At 34.7% G+C, this 20115-nt stretch overlaps 2 protein-coding genes across 2 annotated transcripts; both read right to left on the minus strand.

Moving 5' to 3' along the window:
• Window positions 1-1014: 1014 nt before the first annotated feature.
• LOC143446708 (uncharacterized) lies at window positions 1015-3830 on the minus strand. Its single transcript, XM_076946465.1, has 4 exons — window positions 3685-3830; window positions 3393-3544; window positions 1905-1969; window positions 1015-1715 (listed from the first exon to the last, which is right to left on the minus strand). The coding sequence occupies exons 1-3, from the start codon at window positions 3819-3821 to the stop codon at window positions 1929-1931; spliced, it is 330 nt and encodes a 109-aa protein (XP_076802580.1). The 5' UTR covers window positions 3822-3830; the 3' UTR covers window positions 1015-1715; window positions 1905-1928.
• Window positions 3831-10079: 6249 nt separating this feature from the next.
• On the minus strand, window positions 10080-19691 carry LOC143445382 (switch-associated protein 70-like). Its single transcript, XM_076944443.1, has 14 exons — window positions 19345-19691; window positions 18991-19137; window positions 16949-17085; window positions 16278-16501; window positions 15936-16055; window positions 13887-14096; window positions 13401-13529; window positions 13152-13277; window positions 12747-12893; window positions 12359-12515; window positions 11887-12020; window positions 11404-11567; window positions 11088-11220; window positions 10080-10599 (listed from the first exon to the last, which is right to left on the minus strand). Exons 3-14 carry the CDS (start codon window positions 17073-17075, stop codon window positions 10402-10404), a joined length of 1869 nt encoding a protein of 622 aa, XP_076800558.1. The 5' UTR covers window positions 17076-17085; window positions 18991-19137; window positions 19345-19691; the 3' UTR covers window positions 10080-10401.
• Window positions 19692-20115: the final 424 nt, after the last annotated feature.

The following is a 20115-nucleotide window of genomic DNA, read 5'->3' on the forward strand; positions in this document are numbered from 1 at the left end:
GATTGAAAGTCAAACTGCAACGAAAAATTTTATTTGTCAAATTTACTAAACTTTGCCGCCCATGCATTAGCAATGTTTGCATTATACGAGCAACGTTCTACGGTAATTAAAACATTTATATCTCCACCTATAAAAGGAGGTAATTGACTAACTGTACATAAAATCGGCTATAACGATCCTTTTCACAAACTTATGGGTAACTAAATAAACTTTGGCCGACGTCGCATGCCTTACATCCATATTCGTACCTATAATATTACTGTGAGTCAAAACAGTAAATGACGGAGTTACATTATTTTACGAAAATATTTTTCCAGAAAAGGTCTGTTTGTAAAGGACGATAATGGTAATCAAACCCAATTTTGTTCTATCGGTATAGATCTATCACTGACATGACTGATGAAACAAAATGGACTACGACCGCAAACAGCAGATTAGGTTACCACAGAGTTCACGGTCACGGTGAAATAGCCCACTTTCAAAACTCTTCAGTGGGTTCAAAACAAGTTTTTGTCTTTACTTAAGACGAAAGAACTAGACAACCTTCGTTACACTTTATCACTTTGAAATGTTGTTTTGAGTCATAGACCGCTATGTTTTGAGTCAAAGACTGTTTACTATGTTGCCATGAAACTTGGTCTGCCTGAAGTAACTTGTTTGCAGATTAGCTTGCAAGCTAACCATGGTTACATGCTATGTAGTGACTTATTCATGCAATTATTTGTAAATATGATGATATTTGCCGGTTTCACCCTGGTCAGTAACATCGTTGAATAACAATTACATGTCAACAATTTGCTTGTCTTTCTGCGAGTACCGTTTTCATATATATATTGGCATAAATAGAAATTGTCAGCTTTATAATTTGGCATTGTTCAAAGAAAATCGAAACTATCTTATACAACGTACATTAATATTTCGGGTTGAATCGAGAAATACTATACATTTTATAACAAATGCTGCACTGTAGACAACCAAGTACAATAGTTACAACTTTATTTAATGTGTTTTGCTAAAAACGGCTTGCTCATGTACAATAGCAGAGAATAAGAGTTGTTAACCTTGACAAACTACACCAAAAAACTGAACAGAAATGATTAATATCAATATGGCGATTAATACAAGCACAATACATACATTTACTCTATATAAAAATCTTGGTATGAAACCTCTTTTGAATTATTAGCAGTGTTTAAAATTTCGTAACAATTATTGTATTAAAAGTAACGTTAGTATCAAAGCACCAAGCATCGGCCGAAATATGTTTAGTTTTACCGCATTTCAACAAAAAATGCCTCAATGGCCTGTTATAGATGCAAATACTGTGGCAGGAGTAAGGGTGAGGTATAACTTGGATGGGGCTTTACCTTACCAAATTGTTGCAATAATAACAGCAAATGCAGAAATATTCATACTGCATTGAAAGCTTACATGTTTCGAACTTTATAATAGTCCGTGTTCAGAGTAGAACATTACTAAATGTTGTTATTGCAACAATTTTGTTAAAGTGAGGTATTACGATAAAATCATGTGCATAATCCAGGGCTCCATTATTATAGGCAAAGTCTATTTATACAGAGACGGACAAATAAAGTAAAACGGAATGAAACGTTTTTTAAAGATAAATCTGACCGGCATTCAATTGAATGAATCGTTTTCCAATATCTCTTTAACATCGTTGCCCAGCAGAGATTTGTAATCGAAATCTCTAAAATCTAAATCAAAATTGTAATCAGTCAAAGAATATCGTTTATTGCTATGTCACAGCCTGCTGACTACCAAATTATACAGTTTCCATATTCACAAATTTTTTTACAAAGATTTTTCACCAAGTCAATTCGTATCTTATAATCGTTCTTTTTAAATTTGTTTATAATCAGAAACGCTGTTCATCAATGACTTACCACTATATTGTGTGGTCATTGTAGTTACATATCAACGTAGTAAACAGGGCCATTGTAGTCTATAACTGAAACAAAAACACTTTAGATATGAAAGGGATGAAATGTAACGAAGTCAGTCTATAACATTCCTTCGTCGCAAACAAAGTCAAATACTTGTTTTGAACTTTTTGCAAATATTTGTGTCACATAATTTTTCACATAAATTATTTCGCCTTGTGTGTTTAGGTTACTCACAACAGAATACTTTTTGCGTTGCGATTATTGCTTCAGTTTCTGGCGATTCTCACCTTTAGTTTCGTAAAGAACGTTTTCACTGCACTTTAATAGATATTTTCATTCGGCATCACTTTATTTGTGTCGTACTGTTTTTTATTATTTTACATATTGTTTTATCGTAGTATTTATTTATTCGTTGAAGTTATATTTGTGCTGTGTTATTTTGTCTCTACTCTTTCCATTTGTTTGAACCTAAGGTGACCTATCATAACCATAACCCTATCCATAGGGATTTCGTGTTTCGCAGAATGACGTGATAATTGCCGAGCGCTTTGTGCCGAGTTGCACTCATAGTTGCCGAGTTTTTGTTTGAGCTACGATTCTTTCTACACTTGGCCAGCTGGAGGGCAGTCGTTGTTTTATCTCTTAACTCAGAAATAAGCACTTTTAGTGAACCTCCAGCTGGTTTTGATTTAAATTAAGTGTTGCTGTCTTTCAGTATATGAAACGTCCGGATAGTTTGTGTGAGTCCCTAAATTGTAGCCATAATTGAGTCAGCCCGGTTGGTGCGGCAACCGTTATCTCTAAAACCCGGCAATAGCTGACAAACGTATTTGTTACGCTTGTTTTTAACACTTCGTAACCATTTGTAAAAGTATCAATTTCACCCTGAACTTGGTGTATAACTGTGGTTTGCGGTTGTTACGTTGTTTTGAAATTTGTTTCTTTAAATATGTTTGAAATTGAGGGAAAAGCGACATTTGACCTGTGGTGGTCCATCCCTCTCTGTTGTTTTCGACGCAAAATTTATACATTTTTTAAAACGTTTTATGCAATAAAGAAGGCCAATCTAATTGTTTATGCTTTTGTCCAAAGAGTAGTTTTCCAAGACGTTTGGTGAAATAATATACAGTTTTAAAAGGAAAAATATATTGGACCCATTTGCTGCATGGAAATAGTCCATTTGCAATTGACAATTAAATTGTTTTATAAGAAGGAACCAAATTTTAAAAAATGATATTCCAAGAAAATTGTTTGCATTTATTCATTCATCTAACAATATGTCGAAATTTTTAAGATTTATTCTTAAAATAAAACTAATTGATATTAATTCCATAACTTATATTAAAAACCTGCTTGTAATAGCGTGTAATTTGGTTACATTTCTTTTGATATTTAAAACAACTAACAGTAAAAAATTGATATTTATTCACCTTTTATTTATCAATATTTATTTAGTTTCTTTTGCCATATTAATGATTTTGTAATTACCGTAATCATAATCCTGTTTTCGGAACGCGGCCGAATGTGATCTTTTCCCAGTAATTTTGTCCATCAACTTCCGGAGCATGTGAAGTCTTCTTCGCTTGGTCGTATCCCTGTAACGCGATTCGTTGATCTCGTGATCCGCGGTCGATCGTTTCCTGCGCGGGAAAACGAAAATAAGAAAAATAAAATCAATATATAATGATGAAATTTTTGAACTCCTTTTATGTCACAAACTATTGCCTGTGCTATTAAACGCTTTAACATTTTTGTTCATTAATACAAAGTTGATAATTACTTCACAAGATCCTTGTAAACTTCCGGGAGTTTGTTTTTCAAAACGACATCTGATTGGCTGAATGGTAGCGCTTCTCCAAAACACAATCCAATCACCAAAGTCAATAATGACCCAATTATGATAAACGAAGTATTCATTATTTTCAATTAAATTTCTGTAAAATATAAGTTTGTTAAGTTTTTCAATATTTCGGAAGTATATATTTACAGTTTGTAAACATTAGTTTGTAAGATTTCTAATTACTTAATCAATAACTAATCTGTAATTTAAATTGAATAGCATTTCGCTAAAAGAACACTTTTATCTACTACGCAAAAACGCTTAATATTTTCGATTTCATCTTTTGTGATGCCGACGGTAAAACATCTCATCTGAAGTTGTTTTGGAAACAGTCGTGCTTTTATACGTAAAAATTAGAAAGATTAAACAAAATTAGCATTACCTTTTTCATGTTCTCTACTGCCGACCTTACAAAGAAGGTGAAATGTTTTCTAAATTGATGAAAACCTCATAAAGCCACGTGATATTTTCCTGAAACACGAGGTCAAACACTTTTTTGTAAATAAGTCCTTTTCTGTCCTCACGTCGCAAGCGCATGAAAAATGTATTTTACACACTGGCTCCTCTGGTCTGTAGAGTGTTTGTGGCGCAATAGCATTAATGAATGATTAACAGAGGCATTTGAAAAAAATGTTAAAATTTGGTTTTACATTTTTATTATTTACCGCTTTTTGACGTAAAATTGTATGGCACCATAACATTTCGGGTACATAAGGTATATAATTACAAAAACTTGGATTCCTTGGAGGATTTGAGCAAAAATTTTTTTTATCGATTTGTTAGGTTGTTTTAAAAAAATTGTTTACCTCGCCACAATTACTCATAAGCAACCGAAACAGCTGCTACAATTTCTCAAAAACACATCTCATACAAAAGAAGGCCGAACGTTTCAGCTTCGTTTCTTTATTCCTAATCGCGCACGACATTTTTTGTCCGATTTTATACCTGTTGTTTATTTTCAATCTAACAAGTTGACAGCACACCTTTCTTTCAACCGTTCAAATGCCTTTAATTCTTAACAATACGGTCGTGGCTTCTCATTTTTTAAACAGTATTTTGCAACGCAAAGATGACCAAGTCAATACCCAAACCCACAATAACCAATTTACAGCCAACTGCAAAAATGCCTGAATAAAAAATATACTGGTATATTATGAAGCATGTCTATTTTTTATTAAGGATCTATCTACCACGATAGTTTATGATTTCGGTGTGGAATTACTGTTTAGTAGGTCAACAAGGTTTCAAAAGAAATTTTTGCAAAATGAGACTTGTAATAACTTATCTTCTAAAAATTGACTATTCAACAAATCAAAAGAAACTGGAAGTTACGAAAATATTTGCATACTCTTATTGAGTTTCAATGTTATAGCACATAACCAGTGCAAAATTTATTTTTTTATCATTGCTTTGTTTAAAACATTTATACCTACTTGTCTACAATAGCAATAATTCACACAAACTCGGTATGAACTGAATCAATTCATTTTGCGGCAAGGCTTCGCAAATGCGGTCCCCATTCAAACATGTGTTAGGGCGTGTCTCGGAACAACTATTTGTCTCAAAGAAACTTTAACGCGTAACTTTGTTTAAAAACTACGAAGCCTGTACTGTTACGCATGCGTTAAGAAACAGAAACATAAAAGAGGAAACTTAGTATCGAAAAAGTCAATAGTTCTGATATGAAGGTTTATGCCTTGCCCTTGAAGGCTTTTTGGGAATATGTTCTCTGTTTCACTTCCATACGGATGCGTTGCTTAAGAGGTGTAGCTATTGTGCTTCACTGAAGCAAAATTCAACTGTAAACAGTTAAAGTGTGTTGTGTAACTTATAACCCTACCCACAGTTTTGTTCTTTAAGTGACGTTTACAATCACATACCTGTGGCTAACATTTTTGCGTTTGGTGAAAAGTTTTGAAATTATTAGATCATGTTCGTTTGTCATATTCAAGTGGAACGTTTGTGGACTTAACCTTTCACAATGATCTACTTCGTGTTTGTTGTATTACCTTGGTAGGTTTTGTTGTTAAACCATCTACTCATGCAGCTTAAGTATAAATCTAAACTCTGGACTGTTTTTTCTCTGTCTTGTTTTCCACCTATTTTGCCCATAAGAATTTTACCTCCTTTGGCCGTTTTTTTTTCTGACAAAGTGTCCAAAACAGCTCATCTGCCCTTTTTTCTTATTATGCTGATTAATAAATCTTTTCCCATAAATTCTTTCGAAAATTGTGAGTATAACTATAAATTAAACAACTTTATTTTCAAGGTATGGAGTGAAGTCAATATAGTGATAATCAGCACGCAAAAGAAAAAAGAATCTAAACGCAAAAAAAACACACAATTCTGAATCCACTTTTTACAGTATTTAATTTATGAAAACAAAATAAAATAAGATAAAAGACGCCATTTAGTCTTTTCTAAGAGAAACAGACTTGAGTTAAAGCAAGAAAACTGGAAACAGTGTCCATAATGTAGGATGCAAATAAACGATTACGGATCATACAGAGGTCGATTATAAACAACAAATAATTATATATCACCAAATATACATGACGCGTAAAAACTATGTATATGTATTGTAAATAACTATGTATGGCATTATAAAAATGTAACTTGTTTTGAAAATTTAAAATAAGAACATTCATATATTCTTTGATCCGCCCCTAGTAAGGTATAGCTTATACTAAAAACATATCCACAATATTAAGCAAAAACAGTTTAATCGTAAGCAGTTGCGACCTCTAACGTGTATGACGACGAAATGGAGTCTAATTGAAAACAGAAGAAAATATCGACATCTAGTGGCAAGATACAAATATCCTTTTAAAGAAGTTTCTTATCTCAGAGAATATTATTTTGGCCGCTGTAGAAATCATGAAAATGGAAGCTTTCCCACGTCTAATATTGCTCTTATGCTGGGTGCTTAAAAGGTTTTGGAGGTTGTTTGTCAGTTTTTGCTTGATTGTTGTAACCGTTTAGCAATGAGGTTTAGTCACGTAAGAGCTCCCCTTTACAAATACTTATAGGAAGACGTTCACGGTCTCAGTTTCCTGCAGTATGTATAGAAATCTTAATAGCATTTCCCTGCGTGTGCGAAATCCGGCATTTGACATTATTCATCACTACAGCATAAAGAATTAGACGAACAAAAATTAGCCTTACCTTCTTCTAGATTGCAATAATCGTTTAACAAAAATTTTGGTTACGTAACAATCGTAGATTACATTTACGTAACAAAGCGTTCACGGTCACGGTAAAGTAGAAAAGCGTTCAAACTTATCAGCGGATAGATGCCAAGCATTTGGCGTTGTATGTAACTACAGAGCTTGACAAACAGATCTTATAAATCGTCCGTTTCTGCTTGATTGGAAAAATATGCAACAAAAAATTAACTCACTTAACTGCCGCAAATTAAAGTTACGTAACTCAGAGTTCATGGTCAAGGTCAAATGAAAAACTTTTAAGACATTTCAGCGGGTTCAAAACACGCCTTTCGCTTTATCACTTTCAAATGTTCTTTTTTTACTTACAGACCATCAGGCCTCACGATCGAGCTATTCTAGCACAATACAGCGCAAGTTTTAATCTTGTTAACCCACGCGCCCAGAATGTCTTAATTCTTTATAAACTATGTGATAGCCACAAATTGTGGTAAAATGTTTTTTCAGCTTCAAAATCCATCTGGTGGTTTCCACAATAGCGTGCTTGCATATTCGCCACTAAAAGCGCTGTTTTTGCGCTGGTGATGATTTACTTGCAAGAACTTAGATGGAAGGTTCAGCAGTTCGGTCTATATAGATTATAGAGCAAAAGTTGCGATGACGTTTGGTTTTTCATAACAGCTATGAAAACTATAAAGTTTTGGTGTTACAACTGATTTGTTATTTTTTAATTCGTTCCAACACTTATCCTGTGAGGGTTTATTGCGGAATTGGAAAGAATAGAAATCTAAATACATTGCACCCTATATCTATTTTAGAAAACGTAAGCAATGAATACGATTATCTAAGAATAATTATCTAAGAAACTGGTTATCGGAAAGTTGAGGCAAAATCAGCTGCGCAGATTCTCCCGATCCGGGACCCAAGAAAAGTGCCTGCCGCCCTCCACAAGACTAATCTACAAGGAATCATTTACTGCAACCTCTGTCTACGAAATCACTGAAAGTCTCGCATAAGCATTTTTGAAAACTTGCAAATAGATTTGGCATGCCTTTGGCTACGGCTCGTCGAAGCATTACTTATATATTATTTCAGTAAGGAAGCCTATGACTAAAATCACATATGTCATTTGTTGGCCCAAAATTGAACATTGCAATCATTTTCATGCACATTGTACTTGATTGCATTTGTTCTAGGTTGCGACCCAAAAGGGTAAACCCTACCTAAAAACAACACAAGCTGTAGTCTGTAGCTGTAGTACTTCCCTTGCTCTGATTGCTCAAAAACGTTCTTGAAATCTAGACGGAACATACATCGAAATCTTAATTTATTACCTTCTAAATGCAAACATAATTTGCTGCTTCTCCGAACTATTTCGCAGATAGTCAACGACATGAAAATAACCAGATACAGTACATATTGTTATGTATTAAGGACGGACAACAGACGTTTTGTTATGCTTTGACATGGAGATTACAACAGTACAAAAAATCCAATTGCACTTAATATGATTTTTAAGATATTTTGAAGATTTCGATTACAAACCTCCGCTAAAGAACGCTGTTGTGGAACTATTGGAAAACAACTCACGCAATTAAATGCCCCGAAGATTCGTTTCCCACATTACAAAATTATCATTTGACTGAAAATCAAACAGCGGAGACTTCGATTGCCAACTTTGCTCGTTTGGGATGTTTATAATAGACTACTCGAGCGTTATTTTATCCTTTGGGTAGCCTGCATCTCTGCCATATAGGTATTTATATTTTTAATTGGCTATAACGTTCCTTGTCATTAAATTTTGGTAACTAACTAAATTTAAGCTGATATTGTTTCCTGTAAGAAACGTTTACTACAGTAATTGTGTCCTTAACCCATCTAAACCGGGTGGCGACATTACTATTTTAACTATGTGTGGCCGACACTGCACACAAATTTTCAATCGCTAATTACTCAAAAACTATACGCCGTAAACTGATCGGATTTTTACAGGTTAGTAGCAAAAACATCTGGCTTCCTGTATACATCATAACTGTAAAACTAAATCAAGTGCATTTAGTGTAAATTAAGTATTTCTACAAGTGATACATTTCTACAAGTTTTTCTTGTTATGCCGCGCCCCCGCTGTGCGGAAAACCAGCTGACTGCGAGAAGACAACACAAGAGAACAGTTAGTTGAGTTAGTTGTGTGTGAATTAGTAAACGAAAACGACACGCTTCAATGCATAGAGAGAGCAAAATTATGAAAATATGACAATATTTCAAAAATTACCAGCTCAAACTTTATAAAACAAACATGGAAAGATAACTGAACCTTTTTTAGGAAAAGTAACCAAATTTCAAGTTTCTACAGCAAAAGTGCAACTGTACAACACGTTTTGCTGTGACCGTGGCAGGGTCGGCCACAACATAGCGTAGATAATTATAATTAATCCAACTTGCTACTAAAATTGCTTGGTTGTGAGCCTGTCACTAAATTCGTACGTTTGAAGCTATTTTACACAGATCGTTTTACATTTTACAAAGAATCATTGTCTTAACGTGACCATCCATTTCATAATGATTGAATTACATTAATCTAATTTGTTAACTTCTTGTTACTTTCTATTTTGCTCGTTTACGTTTAATAATATCCTAGTTGGAAAATTCTGGAGAGTACCGAAATTTTATATTAAGTTTTCTATTATTATTATTAAATTTTATAATACTTATACTATCTTTTTATTATTTTCATGTTTTATTTATTCTATTTTTACATTTTTCAGTTTAAAATATTCCATTTTAGCTAAGTCGATACCAATATGTCAGAGCGCCTTGTATTAAATTATCTAATTCAGTAGTTTCCTATTTTTAATATTCATGCGGATTAATTTCAATTGCGGCAAATTACAACCTTTTTATTTGCTATTTGGATTTATCCGGCTTGACAAATTCCTGTATAATAATAATTTGATGCGGTTTAAATAAATATTTAATGTTTAAATATTTTCGCTTTGTTAATTTCCTGTGTACGCCTAATTGTTTCCAATTTATCTATTATTCTGTTGGGAAAATTCAAAACTGTCCCGGCATTTCACGTGTATCCGTAGCTTTGACCTAGCTAGCAAACTGTCTGTAGGAGGAGATCGCTCCAATAAAAAGAAACATTCTTGTCAAGTAAAAAACTACCACTTTTGAAATCAAATATTATTATTATTATAAATTGTCTAAAAAACGAACAAGAAGGCGCATTTTGATTCATACAAGTCACATTTACAAAAAAGTAAGACGATATTGCACGGTGAGCATTTTGAAGAGCTTGCTACACCACAAAGCGTATTTTACCAACGACATTCGTTTAATATTGCACTACCCAAGCTCAAAAGCTCTTGTTTCGACGCAGAGCTTCAAGGGAAAATTTGAAGAATGGATAACGATTTGGCCTCACAATCAGGACGTGTGAAACCGAAGCGAGTGGCTGCAAAAACCGCTGATGACTTCTACATCACTTCCGCTACTTTTGATTCCAATATGAGGTCACATCCGGTAAGGTCAAGAGGGAGAGTTCATGAGTAGATGCTGTGGACATGTTCTCCGATGACGAACACGAAAATTCGTAGGCATGATCCACGGAGGATTTACGAGGAGAGTTGACCGTGATGGCGGGATTGCCGGAGGTAGAAGAAGCAGAAGATGAAGGAAGTTTGAGATTCTGGACGCAAAATTAAAACTCTTTGAGAAATTGAAATTAATACCATGGATAAGACAAAACTATCCGTGTTATACTAAAAACAAGACAAATTAATCACACAGACCAAGTACTCACATAATTAATCTGTGTCAAGACAAATACGCAAAATATGTGATAATTGATAACACTCTAGTCTAGGGTTATTATAACCTTGGCTTAACTTTTATTAACTCGATATTGTCTCAGATTGCGTCGAGGCAATAAAAATCAACCCTTAAAGTGCTATCACATATTCTTTTTATTTTTATTTTATTATGTAATGGGTTAACATGGTTCAGTTATCATCAGCTTTGAAGATAAACATGGCTTGCATGTTTCAAGAAATAGCCATTAGTCTAGAGACTCTAGTCACTGGTTATTATCAAACTTTGTAAATTTTAAAATGGCAATAAAATATGACAGAAGTATTGGTTGAAATAGTAAACATCACTAGTTAATGTTCTTTATACCTCAAGTTCAAACTCAAGTCGCGATTGTTCTATAGAAAACCGCTGCAGTTCATCAGATCCATCCACTGAATGCAGCTTCACTTCTTCATGAATGTCACCATTCATCATTGCACCTTTCTCATAGTGATTGATTCTATTTTGAAATTAGAATTTGTAAACTTTTTATGTCAGGTCAATTTTGAGCACAATAGTGCTACAATGGGTACAGGTTCAACAAAACCTGAAGTTAAGAAAATGCTTATGTTCAGTTTTGAAGTAAAATGTACTTGTCACGCTAACAAAGAGTTTACTTTTTAGGGTTGATACCATAACTTACATCTTGCTTAATTTCTTCTCTCTTTCCTCCTGGTTGTGTAATCTTCTCTGATGTTGTAATGCTTCCAGCTTGTCATAAATACGGTCCATCCTATCCAATGATGCAGCCTGTGCAGCTCGGAGTTGCGCTCGTTGCCCAAGTCGCTCCTCCATAAGGCTTCTCATCTAACATGGAGAAAAATGTTAGGTTTTTCGGAGCAAAATATTGGGAAAAGCAAGATGTGCGACCATAAACATCACACTAACAAAACTTTGATCGCAGACTTTTTTATGTTGAATTATGAATTTGCACATTTTCATCAGATAGAATTGAACTTGAAATGCGAGCAATTAAACTGATTGCTTTTTAGCTATGGGGTTACAGTTGTTTTACATAGCACGTAGTAAGTTTTATTTTATGTCAAGAGCATTTAAAAAAAATAAACACTGAAGACGTTAGATATAAAAGTAGACAGCAAAAAATACGAGGTTGATGACGTCATACTTTTCTAGCATTCTCCAGCTTCTTGTACGTCTGGAGAACATCCTGTTTCTTTCGATAAACTTCTTTTTCGCTCTCCCGTCTTTTCAGCCTCTCCAATCGTCTCTCACATATCTCGCTTGTCTTTGCTGACATACCTGCACAATGCACAATAACCGTAAACAGAACTGACGGGTCAACGTTAAAAACCTGTTCCGAAGTGTATTGCTAGTTACATCCGAACCATTTAACATTTCCTTCATATCAGCAAGCAAAAAATCAAACGAATGGTCATAATTGTTTATTAAGAATTCTTAATACATGGTTAGGATTTTTCCAGGGTCGAAATTAACGTAGGTATCCACAACAACAATATGAACAGTATACCTGATAATATACAATAGCAATAGACATTAAAACAACCCTGGCATTAAACGCAGCCAATTCCACGCTGCGCGGTACACACTAACATAAACAATCAGTAAAGTCGAGGTACCCGTGTCATTTATACGAAGAGTGAGATTGACCAATGTGATCCAGGATTGTGAAGACTGGGATTCTGCTGTCGAAAATTCGTGCTCGCATTTTATATTGAAACCTTCTTTTTCGACAATCCGAAACCTATGTCTGTTGGAAGAACTGCTTGGTAGCGCCTGAAATTTATTAATTAAAGTAAGATACCGAATAGATTAAATTGTGTAATTAAAATAGATTATGCTGTTTCATCGGTACTTAATGCAATTAAAACTTTTTCAAATACACAAAAACTTAACGTAAAGATCGTTATGTAGTTAATATTATGTAGATATGATGCAATTAACATAACATAATAATTCTAATTCATAACAAGCCACATAACATGCCAATTGTTTGTATGTACCGACCTCTATATGCATATTGCTAGATAGATTTATTTCTTTCTTCACATATTGGCATAGGACAGTGACATAGAATGTTAGCTTAGTTCCTTGTAGCACCGTCCAACGCTTTTTCCAAATATCCGTGCCAGCTTTGCGAACCATTAGCCAGCCCTAAATATAGAAATAACATGCCATGCGTTATATCTGAAATGTTCCTAGAAGCCTTAGGAGACAAGGTTTTCGATTGGGTCTTCCTGGCATAAACAATAATGCAAATTATATAACCAATTTTCATATTCGCCATCTTGTGTATTCGGTTACATTTACATGCAATTATAAATATACCATTTAAAAAAATTTAAAAGCCTAGAACTTGTCGATAACATTGTAGAAGGCGGTGGTAGTCAGAGTTATACAACAATCACTCACAGTCTTGATGATTTCTTGATATTCAATGAGGCAGAGTCGTTCCACTGCTCTGTGGAAGTCGTTCGACCGAGCGGTGTCAACGCCAATCATGTCTGCTATGACTGAAAGTAACTGCTTGAAAGTTACCTGGATTAACAACAATTAAATGATTATTTGTGACTGTACAATAACATCTTCAATGAAATATACTGAGGATGATGAAATATTCTTCTACTTTAAATGACAATTGTGATGATGCAAAACGGGTACCTGCAATGGGGCATTGGGCTCGTAATCGTCATTTCTCTCATTATCATCATTACTGCTTAAAGACTCGTCATATGACGACAGCCAAGACATGCCGAGACAAGCTACTAATTTTCGAAGAAGTAATTCTGCCTGAAAATGATGAAACGTATTAGCCGTTACTCATTAGTCATCTAAATATAAGTAGCTAAAAATTATTATCTGCTTTAAATGTACAAAAATATATCATTCTGTTTTAAAGGGTGGCAGAAAAATTTATAAACACTGCGCTGTGATTTTTTGCTTTTTTATTCTCACGAACAAGGTTGTCGTTTACTAACGATCTCCTTTGTCGTGGCTGTAAACTGACGGTGCAGTGGAGCACACGATTTAGTCATAGTTTATAGTCAATCACAGAGTGATTCAGAATTTATTCAAACTTATTCCCACGAAGAAAGAGCGGCAAATAATATCAGCAAATACAAACATTAATAAAAGTTTCTCCAATACCTCTTCATAGTCCATACTAGGAGGGTACGTATGTGGTTCTGTGAGTCGAATAAAGATACAAAAAAGCCGAAAAATAGAGTCGGCTAACTTTGTCGGGACCACTGAATCCAAACTGTCCACCAAAGGGTTATTTAAATAATGATGTTTGCAGAATAACCAGCAAGCAGCGCAAAGTCGGTCGGCTTCTATTGTCTTAACATCAACAGTGTCCTGTGAATAGTTCAAAGAAATTGCTTCACTATCACGTATAATATATACTATGTGTTTACAAAACATGGATGCAAGGATGCCATAAGCGACGAAGTAAGGTGTGCTGAGCGTGTTTTACGTAGCCAAAGTGGTTCAGACAGAACAGCATTTACCACAAGTTTGTATGAATACTTCCTTATTTTAAACGTCGATGACAATGTTGGGTCTAACGTATTGATTAGAGCTGAGCGTAATTTAAACAAGATTAAATTCATTTCACATTATTTCAGAGTAATTACTGCAATTGAACGACTTGCGACGAGATAAAGTGACAACCTTAAACAAAAGCAAGGCAACGGTAGGTTTAGCTGACACGCCAACGAAATGGAACAATGGGATCTGTCCTTCTAACGCCCGGGCACAAGGTGCTAAAGTGATAAGGACCGCGGTCTTAACGACAAAGTAATTGCGTTATTATCTTCCCGAAAAGGTGAAAACTCTGTGCGGTGTCGAAGAGAACTGCTTCTATCATTGTTCCCGATAACACGCGCCAAGATTACGTAATATTTTCAGACTGCAGTCAAGTAAATAATGTTGTCAATTAGACAGTTACGTCCTGTCCTTGTTAATGATGTTTCTCCATCGTCTACATGAGCTTTAGCTTAACTATAACGCTATACGCAACTTTGGAACTGCGAAGAGCGATAGATACACACAGCATTGCACAAACCACAGTAGTAACAAAGCCTGCACATGTATGGTGATAGACATGACAGTGAAATAACTTGCAAAATTGCTAAACTCGATGAAGAAATTTACAGATTATAAGGATTAATGCGAAGCTGTCTAATCTAAAGCAATTAAAGTGCGCTAAATTACTCTATTGCCAAATTAATAGCGACAATGAAATTGCAACGTAAAATAATGTTGTATTTAAAAAATAACGATACGGCAAGCAGGGTTCACAACTCAAAAGCGTGGACTGGAGCCAACATCTAGAACATATTCGGCAGTCCAAAAAAAAAACAGTGGAAAGCTTGTTTGCTCATCAAGTATACACAATTCTCTCGAATTTTCTTGAGCCTCCACATCAACCTGATATCGCGTCGTTTTTTCGCACCCGCGTCAGGTAAGATGAAAGTTCTTTAAAATGGCGCTACCACCGGTCAACAAAAAGCGCGAGTGTGAATTGCGGGGAAGTACCTTGTCCATTTGAGAACGGATTTTTTTTTGAAGATGGCCGAGATGCAAGAAATGCGAAATTCAAAAATTAATTAACTAATTCGCAACCTTAATTAATTAACGTTGCAGGTGTGCTTTAACGTCAACAAAAAGCGCACCTGTCAACACTCTCAATACTATTGACGAGTGACTTAACTTATCTGCTGTCATTTAACATTTTCATTGACTGATTGACATTGTCATTTATGATTTTTCACTGACTTAACATTTTCGCACGTTAATTAGTTGTAACCTTGCTACGTGAAAGTGAACGGTATTTTGCAAAACGTGTATCAACTATTCGACTTAAGTACGTTATTAACTTATAACTCAAGTCAGAAGTGGGGAGCCCATAATTAAAAAGCGTCCGATTTTGTTCAGCGTAGAAATACCCAAAATCGTTTGAAAGTATCCATATAATTTTAGTAATTCGAAAATAATGTTAAGTTTATTATTGCGCAAGATGCAATTCAAAAAAAAGGCGTTTCCAAACTCTGGGATTCGAAAGCACTAAAACTGTGTAAAATATTTCCCAAAAGGCCAAGTTTATAGCTAATCTACGAAAACCGCCCAGCAAACTTCAAACTTCAGCGCCTACGATAATCACAGTATTAAACTAACCAACCACCCCACACCTACCATAACATATTGCTTATATGCGGTGAATGAAACGTGGGATATCTCTATGAAATTCTTTTGCACAACAGTGTCTTTGTGATGCTCTTCACCGAGGACGTGGGATAGATTAGAAGACAAGTTCTAGGGGCGAAATAAATTAACATACTGAAATTTAATCGTTTAAATACAAGGCAAATAGTATGTTTGCGAAACGTTAACGCCATACCTCAAGGCAAAAATATTATCAAAACCCACACAATTACAACTTTTCAATGCTAGCTTTTAAGATACCAATTTCATCACATAATGGTCAGTAATAAAAATAGCACAATTACGAAGTCGACAGACATAGCATGAAATTACCATTAATCGGCCTAGCAAAACGTTTCCAGTGCATCGGCTGTCAAGGGAGGCAAAGGTTTGCCACAGAGGAGTCAGTTTAGTTTCATGATAACACCTATGAAAGAGGCTTGATGTCCTTCCTCTTATCAAAGGGGATGTGTGGTAATTATTCTCCATTCTTAATGTGGTGCCAGTGTCCCCAAGGACGCTATTGTGAATGACATCTGCCACTTGTAACTGGGAAACTGGAGAAAAACACACATATTATGCTATTTATTACAGGTCACTTGGGAGCCTCAGAATGCCAATTTTTAGCCTATATATCACAATAATTTAATCCCAGGAGTAATAAATTGAAAACGTAGCTGTTACAATTAGCACTGAACACAACGTTTAACTACAATTGAATATTAAATTACTTTATAACTACGTAGTTGGGCATAGTATGACTTTAACGTTAACGTGTTCTATGACAACTGAAATACAAGTCCTGGTATAGTATACAACTTTTCGCTGCAGACTTTCCGTATATCGATTAGTTAAACAACATAACTATAGCGCATATACACACACAAAATAATTCAGAAATCCCGTCATACAAATACTCACTAAACTTAAATCAGCTATGGATGGTAAACAACAAATAATAAATAAGTTAACTACCATTATGTAGAAATAAACAAAGCTTTTACCTAATACGTCTTCAAAAGGGAAATTTGGTGTTGGTAAAGTCGCGGCGCCCATTGCTGCAGTTTTGCCCTTACTTTTAATGGACAATCTTTTAAAGCTTTTTGACTTGCTAGATTTTCTTCTTTCCATTTCAGAAGCACTATAAAATGATTAGCTGCTTATACTTTCACAGTACTATTGTCTTAGAAAGAAATAAACCAGATTAGATAGACCTTTCTTTTGCAGTGAAGTGCTATTAAGTACCTCTGATAAGAGTTTTATTTATCTCAGACAAACTACTCAATAAATGGCATAGAAGTACAATTGCAAATGTCTTATGCCTTTGGGATACAGTGAGTAATAATAACATATTCAGATATTTTAATTCCTAGTGTTTTCTAAACATACATATTTGTGGTATAACAAACCTATCTTCCAAAACAGAAGTCTTTAGTTCTTAAGAATATACAAATCTAAGCTTTTTGTCTAGTAAACCTTGACAGGACAGTATAGCCTCATTCTTCACGTGATACTAGCCTAGTAACTTAATCTAAGCTGAAATATATGTTGTGGTAAATCTACCTTAACCAGAAGGCTTGTAATGCTATTTTTCCCAGTTAAAGTCTGCTTAAATAGGTCTTGTCAATACTAATTAAATTGAGAAATTGCAATACAAGGTACAAACAGGTAAGAAAAAAGGGATTTCTGATTTAATTGTCTTACTACCTGTCAGACAGGTCTAACATCACAGCAGCCAGTTGCATGTTTATGCTTGTTTTAAGAAAGGCGACAATAGCTAAGGAAAGAAGGGAAAGTTAGCACTTCTTCAGTAAATAAATAACACCTCCCATGCAGATAAATCACAAATAGAGTTCTAAATGCTTATCTGGTGATTATGTTATCAATATTTTATCTACACCAATTTATAAATCTTTCTAAACCCTTGTTGAACAATTTACTATTTGCTGGTATCTGTGGTCAAAACAATCAAATATACATTGATGCATGTATAATCAGCAATTCTGCATATTTCTTTCAAACACCACAAGAAGCAATGATTTTGACAATTGCAGTAAAAAACTGCATTTGTTTATAATAACTGCTGACTAATTTTAATAATATATGTTCAAAAACTAAACCATCCCTTTTCGGAACATAGCTCAAAACTGAACGAAAAACATAACCTATTTTTCAATATTATGACATAGCTATTGGTAGTTCATGGAATTTAAAAGCAGGTTCATCTCATTTCATCTCAACGTATATTTTTTTCTAAAAGTATTTAAACCTTTGCCACACTTCAAGTAAGATATGCCAGCTTACTGCACACAAACATCACACTTCCCCTGAACAATAGACGTGTGCTGACACACTTAACCTACCTTATGTGAGGTCAGCCTACTTTCACATTCACAACTCTTGACCTACTGCTGTGCTGCATACAAGACGGGCACTGAGTGTTAAGAAGATCATGCCCTGTGTTAATTGCAAAGGAGCTCAATCTACCAGCTTTGCTTGCAGAGATATGCCATAATATGACCTTTTGCATTTATTAACTCCACATCCTGCTGTATAACTGGGGACTCATAACCCAGATACTATAATTACAGGGTGCTTAACACAATTTTTACAGCTTGTACACTACATTACCACACCAAAAACGTTATCTGAGTTTACAGTGCCTTCTGTTTTGTAAATGCTGTAACTACCAGCACTAACCTGATTGTACTGCTACAGAAAACATGTTAAGAAATCTGTTTTTTATTACACCCTGGGTGTAGTTGCTGTCTGAATTATTAATCAAGGCATAATCTAAACTGCAGCCTTCCAGAGCAACAAGCATGCTGTGGACATGATTTTACACAGTCTGCCAAGTTCCTTATCACTTTGACATAAGGCCTTGTGTAGGAAACACATATTACTTTAACTACTCCCACCTGATCCTGTATCTAGCTAATCACAGAAACATATGTTTGTAAGATCTGGCAGCCAAGGTAAAGGAAACATGCGAAAACTGCTGGTTACGTTATTAAAAGTGTTGCTACTAGTACTACACTATGCTCACCATGAATTGTCTCACTGCGTGCACAGAGTGGCAATTTATATAAACGGCTACTTCCTGTGCTTGTTTTCTTCTTAAAGCGTTGGTGGAATTAGTAATGATACGTCATGGTAGTAAGTTGACTGGTGCCAGCTATTTCGATTCAGTGGCCTGCAATACAATAAACAGTCTAGTTTGGAATAATTAAAAAACATTCACTGTTTTATGTTTATTATTGACAATGATAGCTATTACAGTTCAATGACAAAATTCACAAGCAAATGTGACTTTAACCAATATAAAATTTGAGATGAATTCTTAAAATACATTTGCATATACGCTATGACTGCAAAGAATAACTATAAAAGTATTACTTACCAGAGGTTTGTTCCATAAATGGTAACTATTCGAGAAGGTGCAACTCAAGGTTTATAAATAACAAGCAAGCATACAAATCCACAAATAAATAAAAGATGACAGGTTTTATCAAACTCATGTCAAGAATATTGAGGTTACAGCAAAGCAATTAGTTACCAACACCACATATAAATGTTTTTTTGAGTTTGAATTTTTCAAAGTTGGCATATACATTGTCGGAGTGATGAAAATTATATAAACAAATGCAGAATAGGTTAAGACATTAGAATCATGTAGTTGACGCCAGATAAATAGAACACAAACAGTACATGCAAAAAGTCTATCTGCAATCCCTTGCCACAAAACGCTTAGTCAGGAAAGTTCTGGTTTACTTTGAGGACTTGGTTGAGATTTTAATGACTTAATCGCTGTGCTTAGGTTTTCCAGATTACTCAGTAAATTTGTCATGTTATCGTCATGCATGGCAAGAGAGCTTGGTGAATCCTCCATTCCGTCGTATTCCACTTCTCGGTCCAAGCCAAAATGAAGACGCGCAAGACGACCCTGAAATCATGAATGAATAATTTAATAGATGATTTAAAGCAAAACAACACAAACTCAGAAGTCTAATGAATCTGAAAAAGTTATGTAAGAAAAGCTTTAAAATATTTTAACATAAAAATTGGGTAATGTCAAAGTACACACTAATTAATTGTTTTATTCATTAGCGAGATAAAATTGTTAACATTATTACAGTATAAAGTGTGGATAAACCTGTACAAAGTTTTCATT

Source organism: Clavelina lepadiformis, chromosome 2 (genome assembly GCF_947623445.1).
Source record: "Clavelina lepadiformis chromosome 2, kaClaLepa1.1, whole genome shotgun sequence".
NCBI classification, from domain to species: Eukaryota; Metazoa; Chordata; class Ascidiacea; order Aplousobranchia; family Clavelinidae; genus Clavelina; species Clavelina lepadiformis.

What these genes read in the sequence shown, in the direction of transcription:
- LOC143446708 (XM_076946465.1), bottom strand. Translation starts at nt 3,821, where the DNA reads ATGAATACTTCGTTTATCATAATTGGGTCATTATTGACTTTGGTGATT. An exon ending in GTTTACAAGGATCTTGTGAA is followed by an intron (nt 3,545 to 3,684) that starts GTAATTATCAAC and finishes TTTCCCGCGCAG; the next exon opens with GAAACGATCGACCGCGGATC. An exon ending in AAAACAGGATTATGATTACG is followed by an intron (nt 1,970 to 3,392) that starts GTAATTACAAAA and finishes TTTTTGTTTCAG; the next exon opens with TTATAGACTACAATGGCCCT.
- LOC143445382 (XM_076944443.1), bottom strand. Translation starts at nt 17,075, where the DNA reads ATGGAAAGAAGAAAATCTAGCAAGTCAAAAAGCTTTAAAAGATTGTCC. An exon ending in AGCCCAATGCCCCATTGCAG is followed by an intron (nt 13,278 to 13,400) that starts GTACCCGTTTTG and finishes TTGTTAATCCAG; the next exon opens with GTAACTTTCAAGCAGTTACT. An exon ending in CTAGCAATATGCATATAGAG is followed by an intron (nt 12,516 to 12,746) that starts GTCGGTACATAC and finishes AATAAATTTCAG; the next exon opens with GCGCTACCAAGCAGTTCTTC.